This window comes from Corapipo altera, unplaced genomic scaffold (assembly GCF_003945725.1).
Source record: "Corapipo altera isolate COAL_440 unplaced genomic scaffold, ASM394572v1 61286, whole genome shotgun sequence".
Classification (NCBI taxonomy): Eukaryota; Metazoa; Chordata; class Aves; order Passeriformes; family Pipridae; genus Corapipo; species Corapipo altera.
This window is the reverse complement of record NW_020884907.1, coordinates 7,197,547-7,217,069: the sequence shown is the minus strand read 5'-3', so window position 1 is coordinate 7,217,069 and position 19,523 is coordinate 7,197,547. Positions and strand designations below refer to the sequence as shown.

The 19,523-nt window shown below is 38.3% G+C and overlaps 1 protein-coding gene across 1 annotated transcript in view; it reads right to left on the bottom strand.

Moving 5' to 3' along the window:
- Positions 1-397: 397 nt before the first annotated feature.
- LOC113951479 (atrial natriuretic peptide receptor 1-like) overlaps positions 398-19,523 on the bottom strand; it is a 36,701-nt gene continuing 17,575 nt past the window's right edge. The window contains exons 10-23 of the mRNA XM_027652495.1: positions 19,156-19,242; positions 18,766-18,909; positions 17,787-17,908; positions 16,004-16,145; positions 13,135-13,183; positions 12,116-12,220; positions 11,007-11,126; positions 10,051-10,144; positions 9,177-9,264; positions 8,349-8,488; positions 5,275-5,427; positions 4,260-4,358; positions 1,801-1,892; positions 398-1,257 (exon numbers count right to left, since the gene is read on the bottom strand). Of these exons, the coding sequence (XP_027508296.1) occupies positions 1,108-1,257; positions 1,801-1,892; positions 4,260-4,358; positions 5,275-5,427; positions 8,349-8,488; positions 9,177-9,264; positions 10,051-10,144; positions 11,007-11,126; positions 12,116-12,220; positions 13,135-13,183; positions 16,004-16,145; positions 17,787-17,908; positions 18,766-18,909; positions 19,156-19,242 (1,585 nt within the window). The 3' untranslated portion in view covers positions 398-1,107. The remainder of the gene's footprint in view (positions 1,258-1,800; positions 1,893-4,259; positions 4,359-5,274; positions 5,428-8,348; positions 8,489-9,176; positions 9,265-10,050; positions 10,145-11,006; positions 11,127-12,115; positions 12,221-13,134; positions 13,184-16,003; positions 16,146-17,786; positions 17,909-18,765; positions 18,910-19,155; positions 19,243-19,523) is intronic.

Here is a 19,523-nt window from a genome sequence, read left to right as displayed (position 1 = left end):
TTCCTTGCTTTGTATCCTTCCTCTCTCTATTTCATGTATCTAATTCTGTTAGATTGTTTGTTAATCAGTTGAACTGGAGCTGGCTAAACTCTTCAAAATAGATTAGCCCTAAATGGTAAGTTTTTAAAAAAGTCTGCTAGTGCAGTGCTCACAGAATCATGCTCATCTACAGATTACTCCACTAGTAGGAATGGGTCTCTCTTTACAGGAAATGCTTGCTCAGGAATGACCTTTTCTAAGCTGTGTCCTAGATTACTCAGTGACTCAGAGGGCTGCCTGATTTCACAGACAGCTAGCCAGCAAAAGCAGGCCCATTGGCAGATTAGTCAAAGCAACTACATAACATTAGCTAATGTTAAGAGCTGTTTTTGGAGAAATCCCAGAAGAGTCAAGGACAAGAGCAGCTGTAGTGAACTTTAGTCTGTTTAACAGCAGCATGCAATGTCTTTAGTTTCCCTCCCAAGATTTCAAGATCTCTGTATCAAGACATCAGGTGTCCCTAGAAATTGACTGTATGGAGACACACCAGACTTTCTTTGTTATTTTTTTCTGTGCTCCAGACAACGGAGATGAAATGGAAGCAGGAGCATGAATTCTCATTTCAATTTGTATCCATTACTCTGCTTCATCCCCCTCTTTCCACGGACCTTGCTTTGTCACACAGCACACATCTCATTTTTCACTCTCACAGCACAAAACTAGTCACAACCACAAGGTTTATTGTACCACCACATTACAATACTGCATTGTCTCCTTCTTTCTTGTGGGAGCAGCTTAGAGTCTGGAATGTCTGGATACAGATCTTGAAGTCATGGCAGCTGCTGGCAGGGGATTACCCAGCAAAACCTAATCAAGAAGCAACACTAAAGCAACACCTTCTGCCCTGGTAGCTGTATGTATGTATTATTCCCCAAGATAAGTTTTTACTTCTTTGTGTTTTCGGTGCCACCGATAGGAGAGACACCTGTGAATGAAATCTGAGCTAATACATTCACAAGGACAAAGCGATGTGCTACCTCTTTTCTAATTTTCTATTTCGGCAGAATGATTAGAAAGCCAAAAACCAGAATGGATACTTGAGCCAGTGATTGGCTAGTAAGCAGGACTTCAGAGAGGATCACTGGAAAGTACACCTGGTATCAAAGTGTGTGAAGTTCTGTTGGCATCTTGAAGAGTCACAGAAGTGCTGGTGTTTGTCTTCTGGAAGTCAGAGGCTTTCTTACCTTCAAGCCAGTATGTTACCATGTCTCCTTTCCCCTAAGGATGAAAATTAGTTATGGGGTTACAATACTATGCATAATTTATGAAATAATTATTTACTACAGCAAAAAAGAAGTCCCGAAAGGAGATTGATGTGCCTGTCAGCGATTTTACATACAGAGAAAATGAGGCATAAGACCTTCCCTTAAAAGATAATGGCAGCAGTATCAATTAAAACAATTCTTTGAAGTCCCATCCAAAATTAGGCTCACAAGTATGTTAGTTCTCTTATGGAACTCACATGATGGTTTGTGATGTCTCTGAATGACCTTTTTTTTGAATGTACCATGCAGGACTTCCAAGCTTGGCTAAGTCCTTCATCTTTGACTTATCAGAGTTGTTTCATGAACAAGCCATTTAATTGGTTCTGATTTAAAACTTGAACGTGCTTTCTTTAGATCAGGAATTAGTCTAACTAAAGGACTGTGAGATATAAAGGACTGCAAGACATAAAGGACTGCATGGGTTAAAATTCAGGGACTCCAGAGTGCTTTCACACTCTCCTCTCTGAAAAGCTGAGCATAGATGTTGCATACACACCTTGACTTGTAAATTCCCACGGCATGCTAACACATACTTTCCAATCTGCTCCAACAGTTGGTATACACTTGAACTGCACTGTATTTTAAGAGCTGGAAAGAGAAATAGTTGACATATTATCAAACAATTTAAACATCTAAGACAGATCCACCCCACAATGTGTACCAAAGATTTCAAGACCCATTAATGAACTCCCCCTTGGTTTTTTCATGTCTCTGCTGTCATTCCTCTGTTATTTGAAATGTTCACACACAAGCTCCAGTATCCTGGCCTGTCTGTGAGAGCATCTCACAAGTGTGTGGCTGTCAGCAAACACTACTCTTCACATTCTGCATCTAGTAATATTTGTCTTACTCTTTGCAGCTGCCTGGCTGGTGCTACTGATGAGCATCCATTTCATCTGGTGAAGAAAACTGTATATAGTTTTATCTCCTGGTCAATAAAGAGCCAGCTCTTTTTTTGCACATGTAATTTTCAGCAAAGTCTAAACACTAGAGAAGCTACTATCTTTACTCTGTCTCCAAATCTGTTAATAAAGACAGGTGGAAGGGATGATATTACCATAATTCTACAATTTTTTTTACAATGTGGTTTTTTCCTAGTTGAGATTTTACCTTCACCTAAACCTCACCTCCCTTGCCCTCTGCAGATGATGGGAAAGGACCAAAGAAGATGACAGATAGAAGAAATACTACTTTTGCCAGAAAGTAAAATTGTGCCAAAATTTTAAAAATTGAAAAAAACCACAAAAAAACAAACAAACAAACCTGTTTTTTGTTTTATTTCATTTTGAGGGCTTTTTACCTGTAACAATCAGTGACACAGAGTAAATCATTATGCTTCTTTGTTTGAAAAAGATCCCAGATTGATGGTAGTACTGTCTAAGATTGTCTTAGTGATTTTTCTTATATCAGAAAATAACAGTTTTGTAATATCCACTTTTGTTTGTTTGTTTAAATTTTTTTAAAAGTCTCAGAACACTCCTTGTAGATCAGGAAATGTATGTTTCAACATATATAGATACACATCTCAAAAATATTCTTTGCAGTAGGTACGTGGTATTTTAACTTGTCGTCCTGCTTGAGAACAAGACACTAGCACTCAGATTCCAGGTGATAGCACTTTTTGTGTACATTTCTAGTAAATGATTAATCTATTTTAAAGCAACCAACCTAGGGTGAAAACAAGCTAATGTAATTTGAGAGCCTCAGAGGTACATGGTCAGAGAAAGAGGGAGATAAAATAAAGGCTTGAAAGATCAAAATCTCTATCTTTGTGCATAAGTTTGCAGTGTTGATGTACTATATGAGAAAGAGACTGACATACAGAAAAAAATGAATTATGAACTATAAAGAACCATGGAAGTAGATTTTGAAGGCATTAGTTTTAAGGCGGGTCTGAAAAGACGATTCAAGGAGCCTGAAAGGAGAAGGAGAAAGAAAGGAGTTATCTGGGAGACTGGCAGAAAGAAAATGAAATTATGTGCATCAGGCTGGCATTTTCTTTGGAAAAGTGTATAAAATAGTGGGGAGGAATAGATCCTTGTAATTCTCTAATCCCAAAGATAATCTTCAAAACCATCATGTAGGACCACTCCACTGCCTTTCTGCCTTGTTTTTAGTGGATCCTAAATATTGAAACATCACTAGATGCTAGATATTGAAAGCATCACTTTTTGTCATGGAATTAAACTTGAAGAAAACTTGTATTTGCCTAGTTCACGTACATTTACAATGCACTGCAATGTGAGCCATAAAACTATTCACCTTCATTTTATGAATGAAAGGAAAAAAACCATTAAGGTCCTTTGACCTCGAATTGTTTTCTTTTCTTATTTTTTTCCCAATTCTTGTTCATTGGGCTAAAGTATATCAGAACGTGAGGTTCAAATGCTCATACTGCCTAAAGATGAAGCATGCAAACTAAACTATTATCTCCTGGGAAGAAGTGAAGGTGAGAATATCTCCACGCTTTAATCTCTAGAAATTTCCGTCTATTCTCTTTGCTGGAACACACATACATAATCTTCTATATCAGTTAGACAGACACAGCTCCCATGTGTCCTACCACCTCTTGTGTTCTCCATTAGAGAATCTTATCAGCAAAAGAGAGGAGTTATGAAAGTATTTTTGCTATAAATTCAGCAGGGTGCCAGGTACAAATAAGAACATCGAGCCTCTCATTTCATCGTATTCTTACTTTTTTTTACCATAGAGAACTTCACAGCAAAAAAAATCCCTTTCTGAGACTTGGGAAACAAGGGGATCTGGTTACAAAAATGGTTGTAGAGAATATCACTGTCATAATTTGCTCATAGGCAGATTGGAACCAGAAATCAAGAACCTTCTTACAGGATTTGCAGTTGTTTGAATAGGTCAGGACTCAAAACTCAGCACAGCATTTTTTCAGAACTCATGCAAGGATGATCAAAACCCCACCTGCAGCTTGTTCCTTATTACCTTCACTGGTAGATTCCATCCTGGAAGCTGTGTTCACGGTGTCTCCAAACAAACAGTACCGTGGCATCTTGGTTCCAACAACTCCAGCTACGACTGGCCCTGTTAAGAAAAATAAAATAAAGGATTTTGTGTTTATAAATCACATAATCAGTCATACAGCCTTATGGCTGCTTACTACACTACTTTATATCTCATTCATTAACCGGCTAAAGACTGAGTGTTGGTATTGTCTTTACATGGGTTACACATCTATCTTACAGATAGATTCCAGAACCATGGAGGGAATTGCAAAAAGGCCTCAAAGGAGAGCAGTGGGGGAAGTGGTGATGTGATGGAGATGTTGTGCATGAATTAAGACATCTGCAGAATCCCATTTCAACATATTTTCAGGGGCAATGGGATAGGAATGCTGTCAATAGGAGTTGCACACACAACACTCATTATCACATGGAAAGGCAGGAACAGGAAGCAACCAGCTCCTGCTGAAGACAGAAAATGAGCATTTTGGTTCCTTCATGTCAGCCCCAACAGATTTAAAAAATAGAAGATATGATCTCTTGGTGAGATCATTTAATTGGCAGGTGTTGGGCTGCACAGGACAGGTCCAACTCTGACTATCTAACAAGAAGGGGTTGCAATCACACATCGGATTAGATCGGGGAGCTGGGAGTCTGAGAGCAAAGGCTAGATCAATGAGTCAAGAAACAATTCACAGTTTTGAGAAGAGAACATCTGAAAAGAACAAGCAACAGACACAGAAGGGCAGTTCTCACTTGCATCAGCAAAGGTACTGGGACCATGGAATATTTCCAGAGTTGTATTCTGCACTGAGTTACAAATATTCCATGTATCCAATAATTTATTCTGTTGAGATGACCTCTATGATGTTCCCTCTCATATCATGAATTGTACTTCTTAATGAAGTTATGAAGAAATTCCTAATGGAGATAAAATGGCCACTACAGAAGTATTTGTTGAACCAGAGGAAGACACCTTTGCAGCCCTCTCAACATACCTGAATGGATTCCTGCTCTTATTTTTAGAAGAGTGTTGGGCTTGTGTGGGATCTTAAAAGTCTTGCAGACATCCAGGAGGTCTAAAGCCATACTTGCAATCTCACCGGCATGAAGGATCCCATTCTCTTTGGGTACTCCTGAAACCACCATATCTTAACACAACAATGCAACTGTGTTAATCTTTGGCATTACACAGATTTACCAAAGTGTGTTGCCCAAATTAAACAAAAACAACAAGCAAACAAACAAAAAGAAGCCCAATTCTGTCATATCCTAGGGCACAGTTGTGCCTCCTAAGCAGAGAAAACCAGAAACAAACAAAGGCAAGGGTAACAGCTTATGCATGTAATTACCCTAGCTATGAAAAACGTTGTATTTCCTTCTCACTTTTACACAGGATTTATCCCCTCCAACCCTTTCTTTTTCCCTTCATCCCTTCATTGAGAATGCTTGAAGTGGAACAGGTAGTGGGAACATGGCTGTTCAGTACCTGTTGTTTTTGGGGAGCTAATATAAAAAGAGGCAACGGCCTATGCTTCCTTGCACTATGCTTTGAACACCAATGATGAGCTCTGAGGGTCCCAGAGCCCTGAGCTGGAGGACCATGACTGTGAGAACGATAAACTCCCACTAAACCCTGAACTTATATGGGATTTGCTGCTCCAGTTGGATCCCTGTACATCTACGGGACCTGATGGGATTCATCCAGTAGTACTCCAAGAGCTGGCTGAAGTCATTGTGAAACCTCTCTCAATGCTTTTATAATGGTCTTGGAAATCTAGAGATGTCCCAGCTTACTGGAAGCTGTCAAATGTTGTCAAAATTTTCAAGAAGGAGAAGAAGGATGTCCCTGAAAACCACAGGCCCATCAGTCTCACTTCAATGCCTGATAACATTATGGAGAAGATTATTCTGGGAGTTACTGAAAAATACCTGAAGGACAACACAGTCATCAGTCACAGCCAGCATGGCTTCACGAGAGGAAAGTCCTGCTTACCAAAATTAATTTCCTTTTATGACAACTGATCTAGTTGAGTAAGGGAAGCCAGTTAATATAATCTTTTTAGATTTCAGTAAATCTTTCAATACTGTCTCTCACAGGATCCTTCTGGGTAAAATGTCCAGCACACTGCTTGGTAACCACATCATGTGGTGAGTGAGGAATTGGCTCATGGATTGAGCACAGAGGATAATAGTGAATGGGGTGACATCACACTGGAGACCTGTTGCTTGTGGGGTTTTGCAGGGCTCTGTTTCAGGCCCTGTGCTCTTCAGCATCTTTGGCCTGCGGGTAGGACTCAAAGGGATACTAAGTAAGTTTGCCAATGATACTAAATTGCCTCAAAGGCAGAGAGGCCCTGAAGAGAGATGTTGGCAAACCAGAGGGCTGAGCAATTACCAGCTGTATGATATTTAACAAGAACAAGTGTCTGATTCTGCTGCTGGGGTGGGGCAACTTTGGGCGTTCGGACAGGCTGGGGAATGAGATGGTGGAGAGCAGCCCTCTGGAAGCAAGTCTGGGGGTTGATGACAAATGAACATGTGAGGATAAAATATCCTTTTTTTTCTGGAAGATTTTGTTATGAGGAGACAGAGGTTTTGCTTAGGAAGGCTTTCTGCCTAGAAGGTAACTCTTTCTCAAAGACAGTTTCAACACTATCTCCCCCTCTCTTCACAGCAAGAGAAGTTCTCAGCCTCTCTCTCTCTGAGATATGAGAGGAAAGAGATAACATTTACAGGAATGCTACAGGGCCCTTGTGTCCCAGGGAGAGTCAAGGGGGCCAGCGATAATAAAGCCCAGGAGCAAACAGGAGGTTTGCTTTTTTCTTCCTGTGGCCAGTGCTGCAATAAGCACTGTGAGATATTTGTAAGTTTCTCATATTCTGGCCTTCTAAATAAACTTTTGAATTCTTTCCACTGTCTTGGCATTTCTGGGTATACCTCTGTAACTTATGTTACAAACATGAGTCAGTAGTGCCCTGGTAGCCAGGAGGGCCAACCATGTCCTGGGGAGCAACAGGCAAAGCACTACCAGCCAGTCAAGGCTGGGGATTGTCCCTCTCTGCCCTGCACTAGTGCGGCCTCACCTTGGATATTGTGTGCAGTTTTGGGTGCCACAATATAAGTCATTAAGCTATTGGACAGTGTCCAAAGGAGGGCAACAGAGATGTGAAGGGCCTTGAGGGGAAGCCGTATGAGGAGAGGCTGAGGTCACTTGGTCTGTCCAGCCCGGAGAGGAGGAGGCTGAGGAGAGACCTCATTGCAGTTACAACTTCCTCATGAGGGGAAGAAGAGAGGTAGGCACTGATCTCTTCTCTATGGTGACCAGTGACAAGACCTGAGGGAATGGCCTGAAGATATGTCAGGGAAGGTTTAGGCTGGATATTAGGAAAAGGCTCATCATCCAGAGAGAGGGTGGTTGGTTACTGGTTTCCTAGGGAAGTGGTCACAGCAGCAAGCCTAACAGAGTTCAGGAAGGATTTTGACAACACTCTCAGGCACATGGTGTGATTCTTGGGGCTGTCCTGTGCAGCATCAGGAGTTGTCTCAATGATCCTTGTGAGTTCCTTCCAACTCATGATATTTTATGATTCTATGATTCTTTGATTCTATGACTTTGTAGGACAAGAAACAGGTCTCTTCAGGATCTCTCAGGTGCATTTGTTCAGGCATTTTATGCTTGAGAACATGCTGAACTATGGCACAGAAAAAAAAGAGTGGGGATTTTTTCCCCAAATCTCTTACAGGACTTCCTTTCTGTCTCATCCAAAAGTTCTGTTAGATTCCCTTAGGTTTTTGTTGGAACTGAGTTTTAATGGTAATCAGTCTCCAGCAGATTCCCAGGGTAGCAAATATAAAGCCATTTTCCTAAAAACCCAAAGAGAAGAGACAGTCAAGCCCCTACAGAGTATTAGGGAGAGAAGGCAGGACTTATCTCCTAGTTGCTTTATGTGGTCTTCTCACTGGTAACAAACTTTCCAAATCTCCTTCATCTGTTCTTCCTTGTCATCAAATTAGTCTCTGCCTGGTTGCCCCATAAGCCACACCATTGTCCATAGCTCAAAGAACTTACAGGCATCTCCTATTGTCTCCACCTTATAGACATCATAGTTATCTATGATTTCATCAAACGTGGTATAAAGCTTGTTCAAGAGATCTACCACTTGGTATGGTGTGCTGCTGCTGGACAGCTGAGTGAAGCCAACAATGTCACTGTTAAAACACAACAAAGAACACACTCATCCACCATCTTAAACATTGCAGATTGGTAAACTTAAACACACAGTAATAATTTCTCATTGGAACTGTGTCAAACTTCTGTTTTTTCAGTATTTCCTTTGCTAAGGATCTTATGGAATAGTTTTTTCCTAATTTATTTAAATTAGCAGCAGACTCCTTCCATTCAAAAAGGACAGACTGACCTAAGTCTTTTTGCTTACCAATGCAGTAAACCGCGTATACAGACAGACTTTAATCTGCAACAGACTAAGTAGTCTTCAATTATAGGTTATGTAAAAATGAAAAAAAAAAATTTGATATCTGCTCATTTGTGACAAGTGAAGGCATGCTGTTTATATGTTGCTTCATGAACATATAAAAGTTTAAAGCTGTAAATCCATGTGGACTGCAAGGATAGATGCCTATGCATGAGTAACACATGTAAAGTAATGTTCTGCTGTATGTTAGAGCTCCACAGTAATCTCATTGCTTATGTAAGTACTTATAATTAAAAATTTATATGGTGTGAGAATTTTGGAAAACACTTTTTTTGGAGAGACAGCTGGTACAATAGATGGCAGCTTAGAAATTCTGTACTTGGTTAGGAGCTTCACCTCCACTAGAAGCCTAGAAGTTTATTTAGTAGGAGTCAGTTCTAGTCGTGTCTTTAACTTTTGTTTACCTGAAAAAAATGGTGGCACTTGAGTAACTTTGGGCTTGTGCAGGTTTTCCCTGCCTGAGATCATCTGCTACTTGTTTTGGCAACATACCTGTTATAGAAAGTAGTGCATTGTTACTTTTTTGACATGGTAAAATCACACATTAAACATAACATGCTTGTTTAAAGATGAAAAGCAATGATCAGAAACATGAAATATTACGAAGATTGAAACACAGTTTGGCATCAAAATCTGCTCTGCTGTAATGTGAGAATTCACAGTAAATCTCACTGATAACATGTCCAGATATTTCTGATGGCCTATAACTTTTAGTTCCAAAAAAAATCCCAAATCTATACATTCCAAGGAAGTATAAGGCTAGATTTTAATAGTATGACTTGGAATTTTACTAATTCCTTCCATGCCAACTCTTTGCTACTGCTTCCTACCCGTGTTAGGTTTGTTTGCTGTCACTTCTCTGTTTTGGTTTTTTAATTGTCTTTATTTCTCCTGTCTTACACCTTCACACTTTTTCTTTTTTTTCTCTCATATGTGTATTCCTGTTCCTCTATACCTCTTTTCTTGCGTAATGCCAGAGGATACACTACAATCAAAAGTAACCAACTGCAATTCCCCAACATTTAAAACTAAGCAGAAGGACTGCCATGTAAATCCAAAGTCAGAGCACTATAGATTCTGGGGTCATACCTCTCAGAGGACTGTACTGGTTTCTAGGGGGAAAGTATAGAAAGTAGGTAAATATCTTTCCAACTTTGAAAGTAAAAATTATATTCATTCCTTGCTATTAAAAAATGACTTATCAAAGGGTTTCTGTTTGTAATTAGACAGCTGAAATAAAATTATTATTGAGAAGAATATCCAGTTTTTATAACTTACTATACAATAGACGATCAGTCTTCTGTTTTTCATGCATTAAATCCTGGGTTCTCTCAGAAACCAGTACCTCCAGATGTTTGTTATATTTCTCCATCTAAATAACATAGAGAATTGCATAAAATAATCTTTTTGCTGAAACAGATTGATAGTTGGATATGATTTAAGCATTTGAATGATTCTGCTTGGAAAACACTCCAAGATAAGAAAAGGTGCAGGTCTAAGACACCTAAAATTTTTCTACAAAATCCAAAGATCTAAGTTTCCCCTTAGGTAAATTTATGAATCTAGATTTGAGATTTTTTTTTGGCAGCAGAAGCTGATTTGAGACTTTTCAAAGTTATTGTAAACTTTAGGAGTCTAATCCAATGCAGAGACCAAGCTGCAGAGATGGATTAAAATCTCACCAAAACAAAAGGTATCTAAGTCTCAGACTTTCATCAAAAGTTCACTATGTTGTTTTGTAAACTATCCTGCTGTGCTAGTCTACATTTTGCTTTCTTATATCCTTCCTCCGTGTGGGATAATAGGCTGTGGGAGCAAGAATCTCCTTTCTCTGCTCATGGCCTTGAGATACTCTGCTCAAAATGCGTCTGTAAACGTGCTCATTGTGGCATGGTGGGGTTCTATATCCCTGGTGCTGTAAGACCACCGAGTCATGGGAAAAGGGGAATACTGTATCCTGTGAGCACATTAAAAACCAAACAACATTTGACTGAAGAAAGTGTTCAGCTCCAAAGAAGTTGAGAAAGTTAAGAAAAAGGACAGAAATTGAACAAGAAGGAAAGCTGTGTCTCAAGCAGAACTACAGCTACAATTAGCCCATCAGAGGTGAACAAATAACTGGGTTTTCTCACCAAACAAGGGGTATGAGATCAAAAAACAAACCTGAAGGATACAGGTGAAAGCAATCGCAAGTGAGCAGACTAACTTGGATTGGAATAAAAAACTAAATTTACCAGAGTCATCATCATGTCAACAGGGCTAACTTTATTAGGATTCATCTTGTACAACGTTTTCTTGATTTGTTCAAATGTAGGCCTTTGGGATGGATTATTTTTTCTGCACCTTCTGATTAACTGCAGAAGGAAAAAAGAGTGACAAAAGCAAACAGCCTTTTATCATTCCAAGCATAGGTAGTTTTTAAATTAATACTATTATTTTTTTGTGCAAACTGGTCATCTGCAGCTGGTGAAAAGTGTCAGAGGTATACTGAGGTCTGTGGAATTCTACAGGTTTTTGCTGAACAAAGGATGTTAGTTCATAAAAATGCTGCTGTGGGAAATCATGAATTAGATACACACATTTCTTCTGCTGAACACTACTTAAGCTCTTGTCTTATGTTTTAAGATAGTGTTATGCTGGTGAACTCATACAGTTTTCAGAGGACTTCTCTGTACACAAAACTCACAAAAGATTAAAAACTCAATTACTCTTTTAAGAATGTTAACTCCCAGCTAAAATCCAGTTCTGCTAATGAGAAGTTTGTTACATTTAGATTGCTACAAACCATCAAAGTGCTACTGCACTTAAACTGAAGTAAGGACACCATCATCTTTAAGTGCTACTGCACTTAAACTGAAATAAGGACACCATAATCTTGTTCTAATTTAAGTAAATGGAGGTGGGGGGAGGTGTACTTTATCAGGCAGTTTGAGGCTACCGAGCACGCAGACATTTGCATGAGAACCAAACCAAACTGATACTTTACCTCAGACAGAAACTTCATTATTTGAAAGCCCTCTCTGCCAGTAAGCTAAATGGATATTACTGACATAAAATATGTATGGAATTCAACACTTTATAATAAAATGAAAATGCAAAAAAATCAATGATTGCATATTAAAACCATAACCTATTACACTGACAACTGGAGAGAACAACTGAATGTTTCATTATCACAGTGACTTTTTTTTTTAATTAAGGATATTAAATAATTTCATTGTTCCTTATTTGAGGGGTACTTCTTGATTTCTGGTTTATTTACATACTGCCATAAAAATTCTAGGACATGTCATAAATTCACTTCAGTAAAGAATCTTTGTACACAATATTATATCTTACTTACCTCTATGTAATCTGTGGGACATGGGCAAGAATTCTCAGCCTTTCCTGAAATTAATTCTGACAAAGGTGGGCACCAAAAATATTCAGCTGAATGCATACTATCTTTCTAGAGTAAAAGGGATTAAACAATGTTGAAATTAGTGGCATGGTTTTCATGCCAGCCATTGAAATTATATTAGTATTACCATCATTACTTATATAATATATTCCCTTATCACTTCCTGCTCTGCTTCTTTACATAAGGTGCAAGAAAGAAAATAAAAAGGATAAAAAAGCATATAACTAGTCTAAACTGGGTCACTTTTTCTAAAAGCTTTTTCATGGCTGAAAGGTTTTAATCTCAGTGTTTATATGAGATAAACAATTGAGTACCTGGCAAGATATCGGGAAACATTTAAAAATCATAAGGCCTGCATTGCTCTATCACAAACTGTCATGATTGGAAGAATGGTAGTTTCAAGACTTCATTGTTACAATTCTTGTTAAGCAAATTATTTCAGAGACAACATGGTTACATATTCAGACCATCTGGTTTCAATTTCAAGGTGCATTTTTTGTGTATTTGCCATTTAGCACTGATCACAAGACACATGTAAAATAGAGATTTTCCTTATGGAGAGCAGCTCATTTGCCTTTCTAGCATTCAAGATTCCACTAAAAGGGCTCTTGCATGGCAGGAAAAGGAAGAATAGAATAAAAAGGAAGATATTAGGACATATGTTCCCTCTGCATCCCTCCCTGCCACCATTAAACCTCACAGAATTAATCAAAAGTCAGGTTTGGAACCACAGTATTTTTATCATCTGCTGTTCTTCAAAGATCTGAAAGGGAAGAGAGGTATGAGGAAGCCCTGACTGCAATGTTCCATGGGAACTGAACTAACATCGAGAAAATCACAAGGAAAATGTGTACTCAAAAAGTAACTCAAAGGTGCAGTTACTCAAAGTTTGGTTTATGTCTTCAGCAGAAACAGAATCAAAGCAGTCACGCAAATTTCACAGGTAGTTCGTCTATACTTACTGGCATAGGGTCATTTCTTGTGGCAATTTCTAGTAAAATAATGGCATAACTGCAGAATAAAAACAAAGCAAAATCTTAATGAAATAACAGTCAATGGAGTCAGTGATTTCTTCTTTCCATGATTTCTTATTCTTCCCTGTTGTATGACTGAAAGCCCGGTATCTCAAAAGGAAGGATGGCAAAAGTGCTGCTGTGTGTACTGCTCTGTGTTTTCAGAGATCTGTTACCAAACATTTCATAGCATTATCCTCTCACAGTTATCAAGCCAGAGATAAAGAGTTTGAATTTGATGGATAACAAAGTAATTTTCTCTGGAAGAGTTAATGGAATCCAGAGGTGATATGTGCAGAGATGCATACATAATCCAGTTAAACACAGAGGACTGATTTGTGCTCCAGTCAAGGGGCAGGAGCAGGTTCATTGTGACCATCAGTTGGAGGATTGGCTTCTTTTCAACACAGATCACTGTCTAAAAAATCTCCATAAAGTCAAGGATGACACAGTGTGTATATTTTTTTCATCATCATCTTCCTCAGTTGAATCAAGATCAAACATATTTATCAAGGATGAAGAATGGAAAAAGACACTAACAACTGGATGTTTAACCTCCTCACTGAACCCACTAGAGTTCTTTTAGAGCAGTGATCTCTCAGAAGCAAGCACCTCCTCCAGCCAACAGGCCTGACAAAGATGTTCTTGTCTCTTTATATATTGAAACAGTGTAATAATTAACCCATGCATGCAACTCTACTTGGTAACATTTACTTTTATGGAGAATATTGGTTTGCAATCTGTTGTGTTGCTAATGGTTGCTCTGTTCTGTAAAACATTCTGGTTGTATAACAGGATATGTATATCTGTCTTTCAGTCAACTTGTGGACCACCACTGGCAAATAAAATAGTAAGTATAAACTATACCAAATACTGTAGACATTAATCTGATCAGATTTTTCTGTTAATTTTGAGGTGATTTGGTAGTAGAAAGCAATATCAAAGCTGGTGAGACAACAAAGCTAAAACAGATTTTAGAGGAGAATAATTAGATGATGGTAATTCTGATAAAGCAGTATTGATTCAATTCAACTTCATCAGCACTGCTCAATAAAGTCCTAACATAGTGGACAGTAAGATTCATATAATGATTACAAATCAAGGGGAGCTGATCTAGGAGAAACTGTGAGTGGTAACAGCCTCTTCAGCTCAAATCAGGAGCTACTTTCATGCTCCTGTTCTCATTTCCATTTTAGCTTTCCCATCTGACCAACACTTTCACCGGAGAAGTTTAAAAGTAAGTGATTCATCTGTAAGAGCACAGTAAATTACAAGTCCCACTCCTGCAGTTTCTACTAATTTTTTATTTGGGCCTCACCTTCAGAAATATTAATGGAATTTTTGCACAGGTACAAACTGAGGATTTCAAGACTGGTCACTGCTCCCTGACCAGTGAGCTGACATACTTGTATCAGGAAGGCTTAACCCCTGCTCATGTCATCAAACATAAAATCTGTTAAAAGGCAAATTCTGAAGAATAGCCCAGATTAGAAGGTTTTTTTTAATCATACGGGGTACATCTTTATCTTCACTGTCTCCATGTTGATCTTCTCCCTTTTCTGATTTTATCTCTTACTATTTTATTTTTTTTTACCAAGTGCAGTACCACAAGAGTAGACCTGAATTTTGCAAATACACAGATTGACAGCAAGATAGATTCATTAAGCCTGTCAAAAGTTCATTGCAGTCATGTATGACATGAGTAAAGCAGGTCTTAAGACTACTTTGAGGGGAACCCTTGGCAAGAAATGCTTTCAGGAGGCCAATTGCCTGCAAAGTCAAGTAACAATATCTATTCCAAACAGGAGCAAAGTAAGAATATTTTCGTGGCAATGGTCATCATGGCTAGGCTTCATGAACGAAGATTTGGGAATGATAAACTGGAATGTGTGAGACAACCCTAAAATTATTGTTTAGTTGGAGCACAGTACTTTCTAACACCACTCCATACTGAAAAAGTACAGACTGACACAGGACGAATGACAGGACAGCCAGAAATACCAACACAATCTCAAACTACCTCAGCTGAACCATTTTGAAGCAAATTCTCAGGGCATGTTTAAGCCTATAGACATAAATACTACTGTGATCTCAAATTCTTACTTAGGTAACCTGACAGAATGGATTAAAATTAATAGTGTTCTAGCACATTTAATGTGCATACACTTGTTTACAATTGTAATCCCACTTATCTGAAAAGTGGTTGTATAGAAGCTATCCACCACTGGCAGGGCTAAACCTGATAGCCAAATAAGCCATTGGAAAATGCTATTCTATAAAAGCTTTCAAAAGGAAAGGGATGAAGCTATTCACTAGTGCATCTGTTATTCTTCTGACCTTTATTTTTTCCTCTGTAAATGAAAAATGTCACTGTGTATATGCAGCAAATAATGTATAGACATTAATTATAAAATTATGGGACGCATATGTTTATTGTGACATCCTGGAACATTGGTTCTACTAACTTTTAAAGTATTGACATTATTGAAAATAATCCACCTTCTCGTAAGAAACAGCAACAGAAAAAATGGATAGGTAGATAGTAGCACATCTTTATGCCTTTTTATCTCCCAGTCTAGAGTGACCCCTTATAATTCATTTGGTAAACTTTCCATTTATATTCAGTGAATGCAGTATTTGGTTATCTACCTTGAAAGAGAAGATCCTATGATATCTGTGCTATTTTGTTGTCCAGGACCAATCTTCTAAAAACTACAATCAAACATATACTTGGAGGGACAACAGAATTATACTGAGTTTAATTGTCATATAAACATACTCGAGATTACTAAGTGCAAGATCAGGAAAACTTAACTACCTGTAGACATCTGTCATAGAATTGGGTTCAAACTCTGAAAGCGAATGTATTTCAGGAGCTGTGTAAATCTGTATCAAATGCTGCTGGTATGAGCTTGATCTCTCAGGAGAATCTTCTTTTCTGTATGACTGCAAACCATAATCTAGCATGAAAGAAAACAGGGAACAAACTATTCAGTGGGTACTTCTCTGAAACACATGCAATAGTAGACAGTAACATAACTAGTCTAAAGGAATTAGTTTTCCCTATTTTAAATACACATGTTAGTCTAGAAATAATGTGGGTTTGGTGGTCTTACCTCCCTAAACAATTGCAAATATAGCAACTGGAAACCAAATATATAGGTAGGACTGCATAAAAGCAGGGAAGTTGAACTACATAACCTCCTCCAATCAGAATTATTTTATGATTTTTTTCAAATTATATTCAGATAATAGTCTCACCTCAGTGTAAGAGTTAGCATGTAAATGCAGGTTTTTGTTCTACCTTGTCCCTTGATACTTATCTCTGGTGGCAGGTTGCTAAAGTAATTACTAGTTAGACAGACTAATGACTGAAAAGCAGATGGTGGGTGTTACTTGCACACCACTAGCATCAGAACAAAGGTAGCATAGATGTGAAACATCTTTCCATCTATACTTCTAGCCTAATATAGAAAAGATGTTCAGCATATGACTCAGAATCGGTGAGGAGGAAAAAAAAACACAACCAACTTCATTTTTCTTTCTTACGTAAACAGCACTCTGCTGTGTATGGGAAGGTTGGATGCAGATGTCTCCTTTTATCTGGAGTGACCTCTAAATAAGATGGTCTTAGAGATTAGTTCTTTATGTTGGAGGTAATTTTTCAAATAGCTCCCACATTCATTATTTGTGATGTCAGTTTGATATTATCACATCCAGATAAGCCATGAAAATTTGAAATTGCTACAGTGGAACTATATAAGTTCTGAATGATTTCACAGAGATCCTATTTAACTGAGATGAGCTGTGCTAAGGTGATGTAGCTGATGTAATCCAACTAAGTCTATTTTTTATGCTTTTCTCAAGAACAGACTTGAAGCAGAGCAGGCAGTTCTGAAGGCAGTACAATACTGAACAACTTGGAAAAGCAGGCCTGGCCCTGTGTGGAAGCCTTAGTCATAGGATGTTCCATTAAAAACCAAATCTGTTGCTGCTTCTTTTTGGATGGCTATGGGTTAGAGGGTGTGATAACTTTGGAGAGAAAGTAGAAGAGATGATCATTGCCTTAATTTGCCTTGGCAGCTGCAAACTAAACTAGACTCTTCAGTGGCATTCCTGCTTCCACAGGTTGCCTTCCTCTACCAGGAGCAGACCAGAACTGTAGCTCTGTCTCTGGGAGAATACAATTCAGTTTTGTGTAAACGACTGAAAAGCTCTGAGTTGAGTCTATTTTTCTCCATGAAACTACGTTGTGTTTACCAATCAGTCAACACTACTACGCATCTTTGTCTATGGCTCAGGTTTTCTCGCTGTGTCAAAACTGAGAATGAGGCATAGTTTCTCCTTAGACTGATGCTGATAAACTCCATCCTTTGTGGGGTCTGATGAATGCATCAGTGACACGTATTAATTCACTTGACTTGATAATATAACATGAAACTTGCTTCAGCCCAGGCCACTTCTGCTGAAGTCTGGTACAGTTGGCAATTCCACATGAAACGTCAGCATGAAGGCACTTGGAAAGAGTGTTGGGTGTGAAATCTATACACGTTACTGGCTTAGCAGATAGTTTTGAAATATTTTTCTTATCTACTTTTTACCTGCAATTTTGCAAACCCACCGGTCATCTATCACACAGTTATTAGACTTCAACCGTCCATGATACATTTTGTGGTGGTGAAGATAAGCCATTCCTTGTGCAATATCAGTAGCAAAAGAAAACCTGAAAGATAAAAATCAGTAAGCTGGGATTTCCACTAAACTTTCAGTCAAGAGTGGCTCCAAAGCCTACTGAATTTTACAGAAACACACCTATAGCTTTCAATTTGTGTTCCCGTGCTCGATTTTCCAAAATATTTAAGGTGGGTGGCTGAAAGCCCTTAACTCCCACTCATTTGTGTGAGCCTGCAGGCCTTTAGCCTCTGTTAAGACAGTTGAGTTTCTTCTAGAAATGGCCAGTACTTTTGTATCCTTGGGAGTGTTTTCAAATGTTTACAAGAGAAACAATTTTATTAACTTCCTCACTTTGTTTGGAAGTTTTCTTTCCTCAAAATCTTTTTCTTTGCTGAAGGCAAACATAAAGCAGAAGCATAAAGGATGTGACAAGAAGATCAATTTCAAAAAACAATGTCATTGCCTTTGTGGAAGTTTTATCGACAATATTATACCTACCTCTATTGGTAGGTATAATAAAGCATTTGTAGATATGTTAACCAGGTAATCAATATGTCTTCATAAACAAAGGTGCAGTGATTTTTAGTTAAATAGGGATGCTCAAGATATTTGGGAACAAAATTAAGTTACACAGGAAAAAAGGTTTTAAAGCAGTTTCTGGAGGTCTCTCTAGGAGAGAGTTGAAGTCTTTGCCTTAGCATGACCAGCACTAAACATATGATTTATCAAAAAAAATGGAAGACAAGTTGGACTGAATATTTAAATTTGCTTGCTTGCTTGCTTCTTCATTCTCTCCATATCACAGTACAGGCTTCTCTCTCTGAGATCATCTAAAATTAACATCTTTCCCTAAACAGTATATATCACAGTATGCCTCATTTAACTTCTCAAAACTTTGTTTCCTACCTGAAACCCCAGTTCAAAGGAATGTCTTCATTGAAGAGCACATCACTCAGGCTTCCCTTGGGGCAGTACTCCGTGACAATGGCAACATTTGGGACTTCTATACAACCTCCAATGAATTTGCAGAGATTGGGATGGTCAAGTTCCCTGTGAAAATCAACAGAAATCACAGCATAATGGCAATTTTCATGAATGTGCCTCCTGCTTTTTATACGGTAGCTGGAAAGTACCTTGTCTTACAATGTAGAGAAAAAAGTAAGACAGGAATAAGGAGATTTTGATCTGGTGTTAAACCAAAATTTGAAAGAAAGAGGAATATGAATTTACGGTCACATTTTAAACGCTAAAGAACCAGTCAAAAAAGGAATAACACTTTCAGATTTCACTTCTTACCTCACTTGCTTTACTTCTTTACGTATGGATTTAGACAATGTGAATGCTTTCTTCATTATTTTCTTTATGGCCACTGTTCTACCATCACTGAAACAGAATGAAATGCTATTCATAGAGCTTTAGACCAAATTCCTAAGCCAGCAATACCACAAAAATGGACAAGATATACTTTCTAGAGTGGAACAGTTTCATACAATTAGAGATGAGGCAGAGAATTTAAGCATTTCCATATGTGGTTATAAATCTGAATCTATGACAGGCGACAGGACCCTGTTTCTACTGACAAAGGAAGAATCAGTGATTACATTCAAGCAATCTTGATCTGTGAACAGCATTCGGATTGTGAGCGTTAGGGTCAGTTGAAGCAG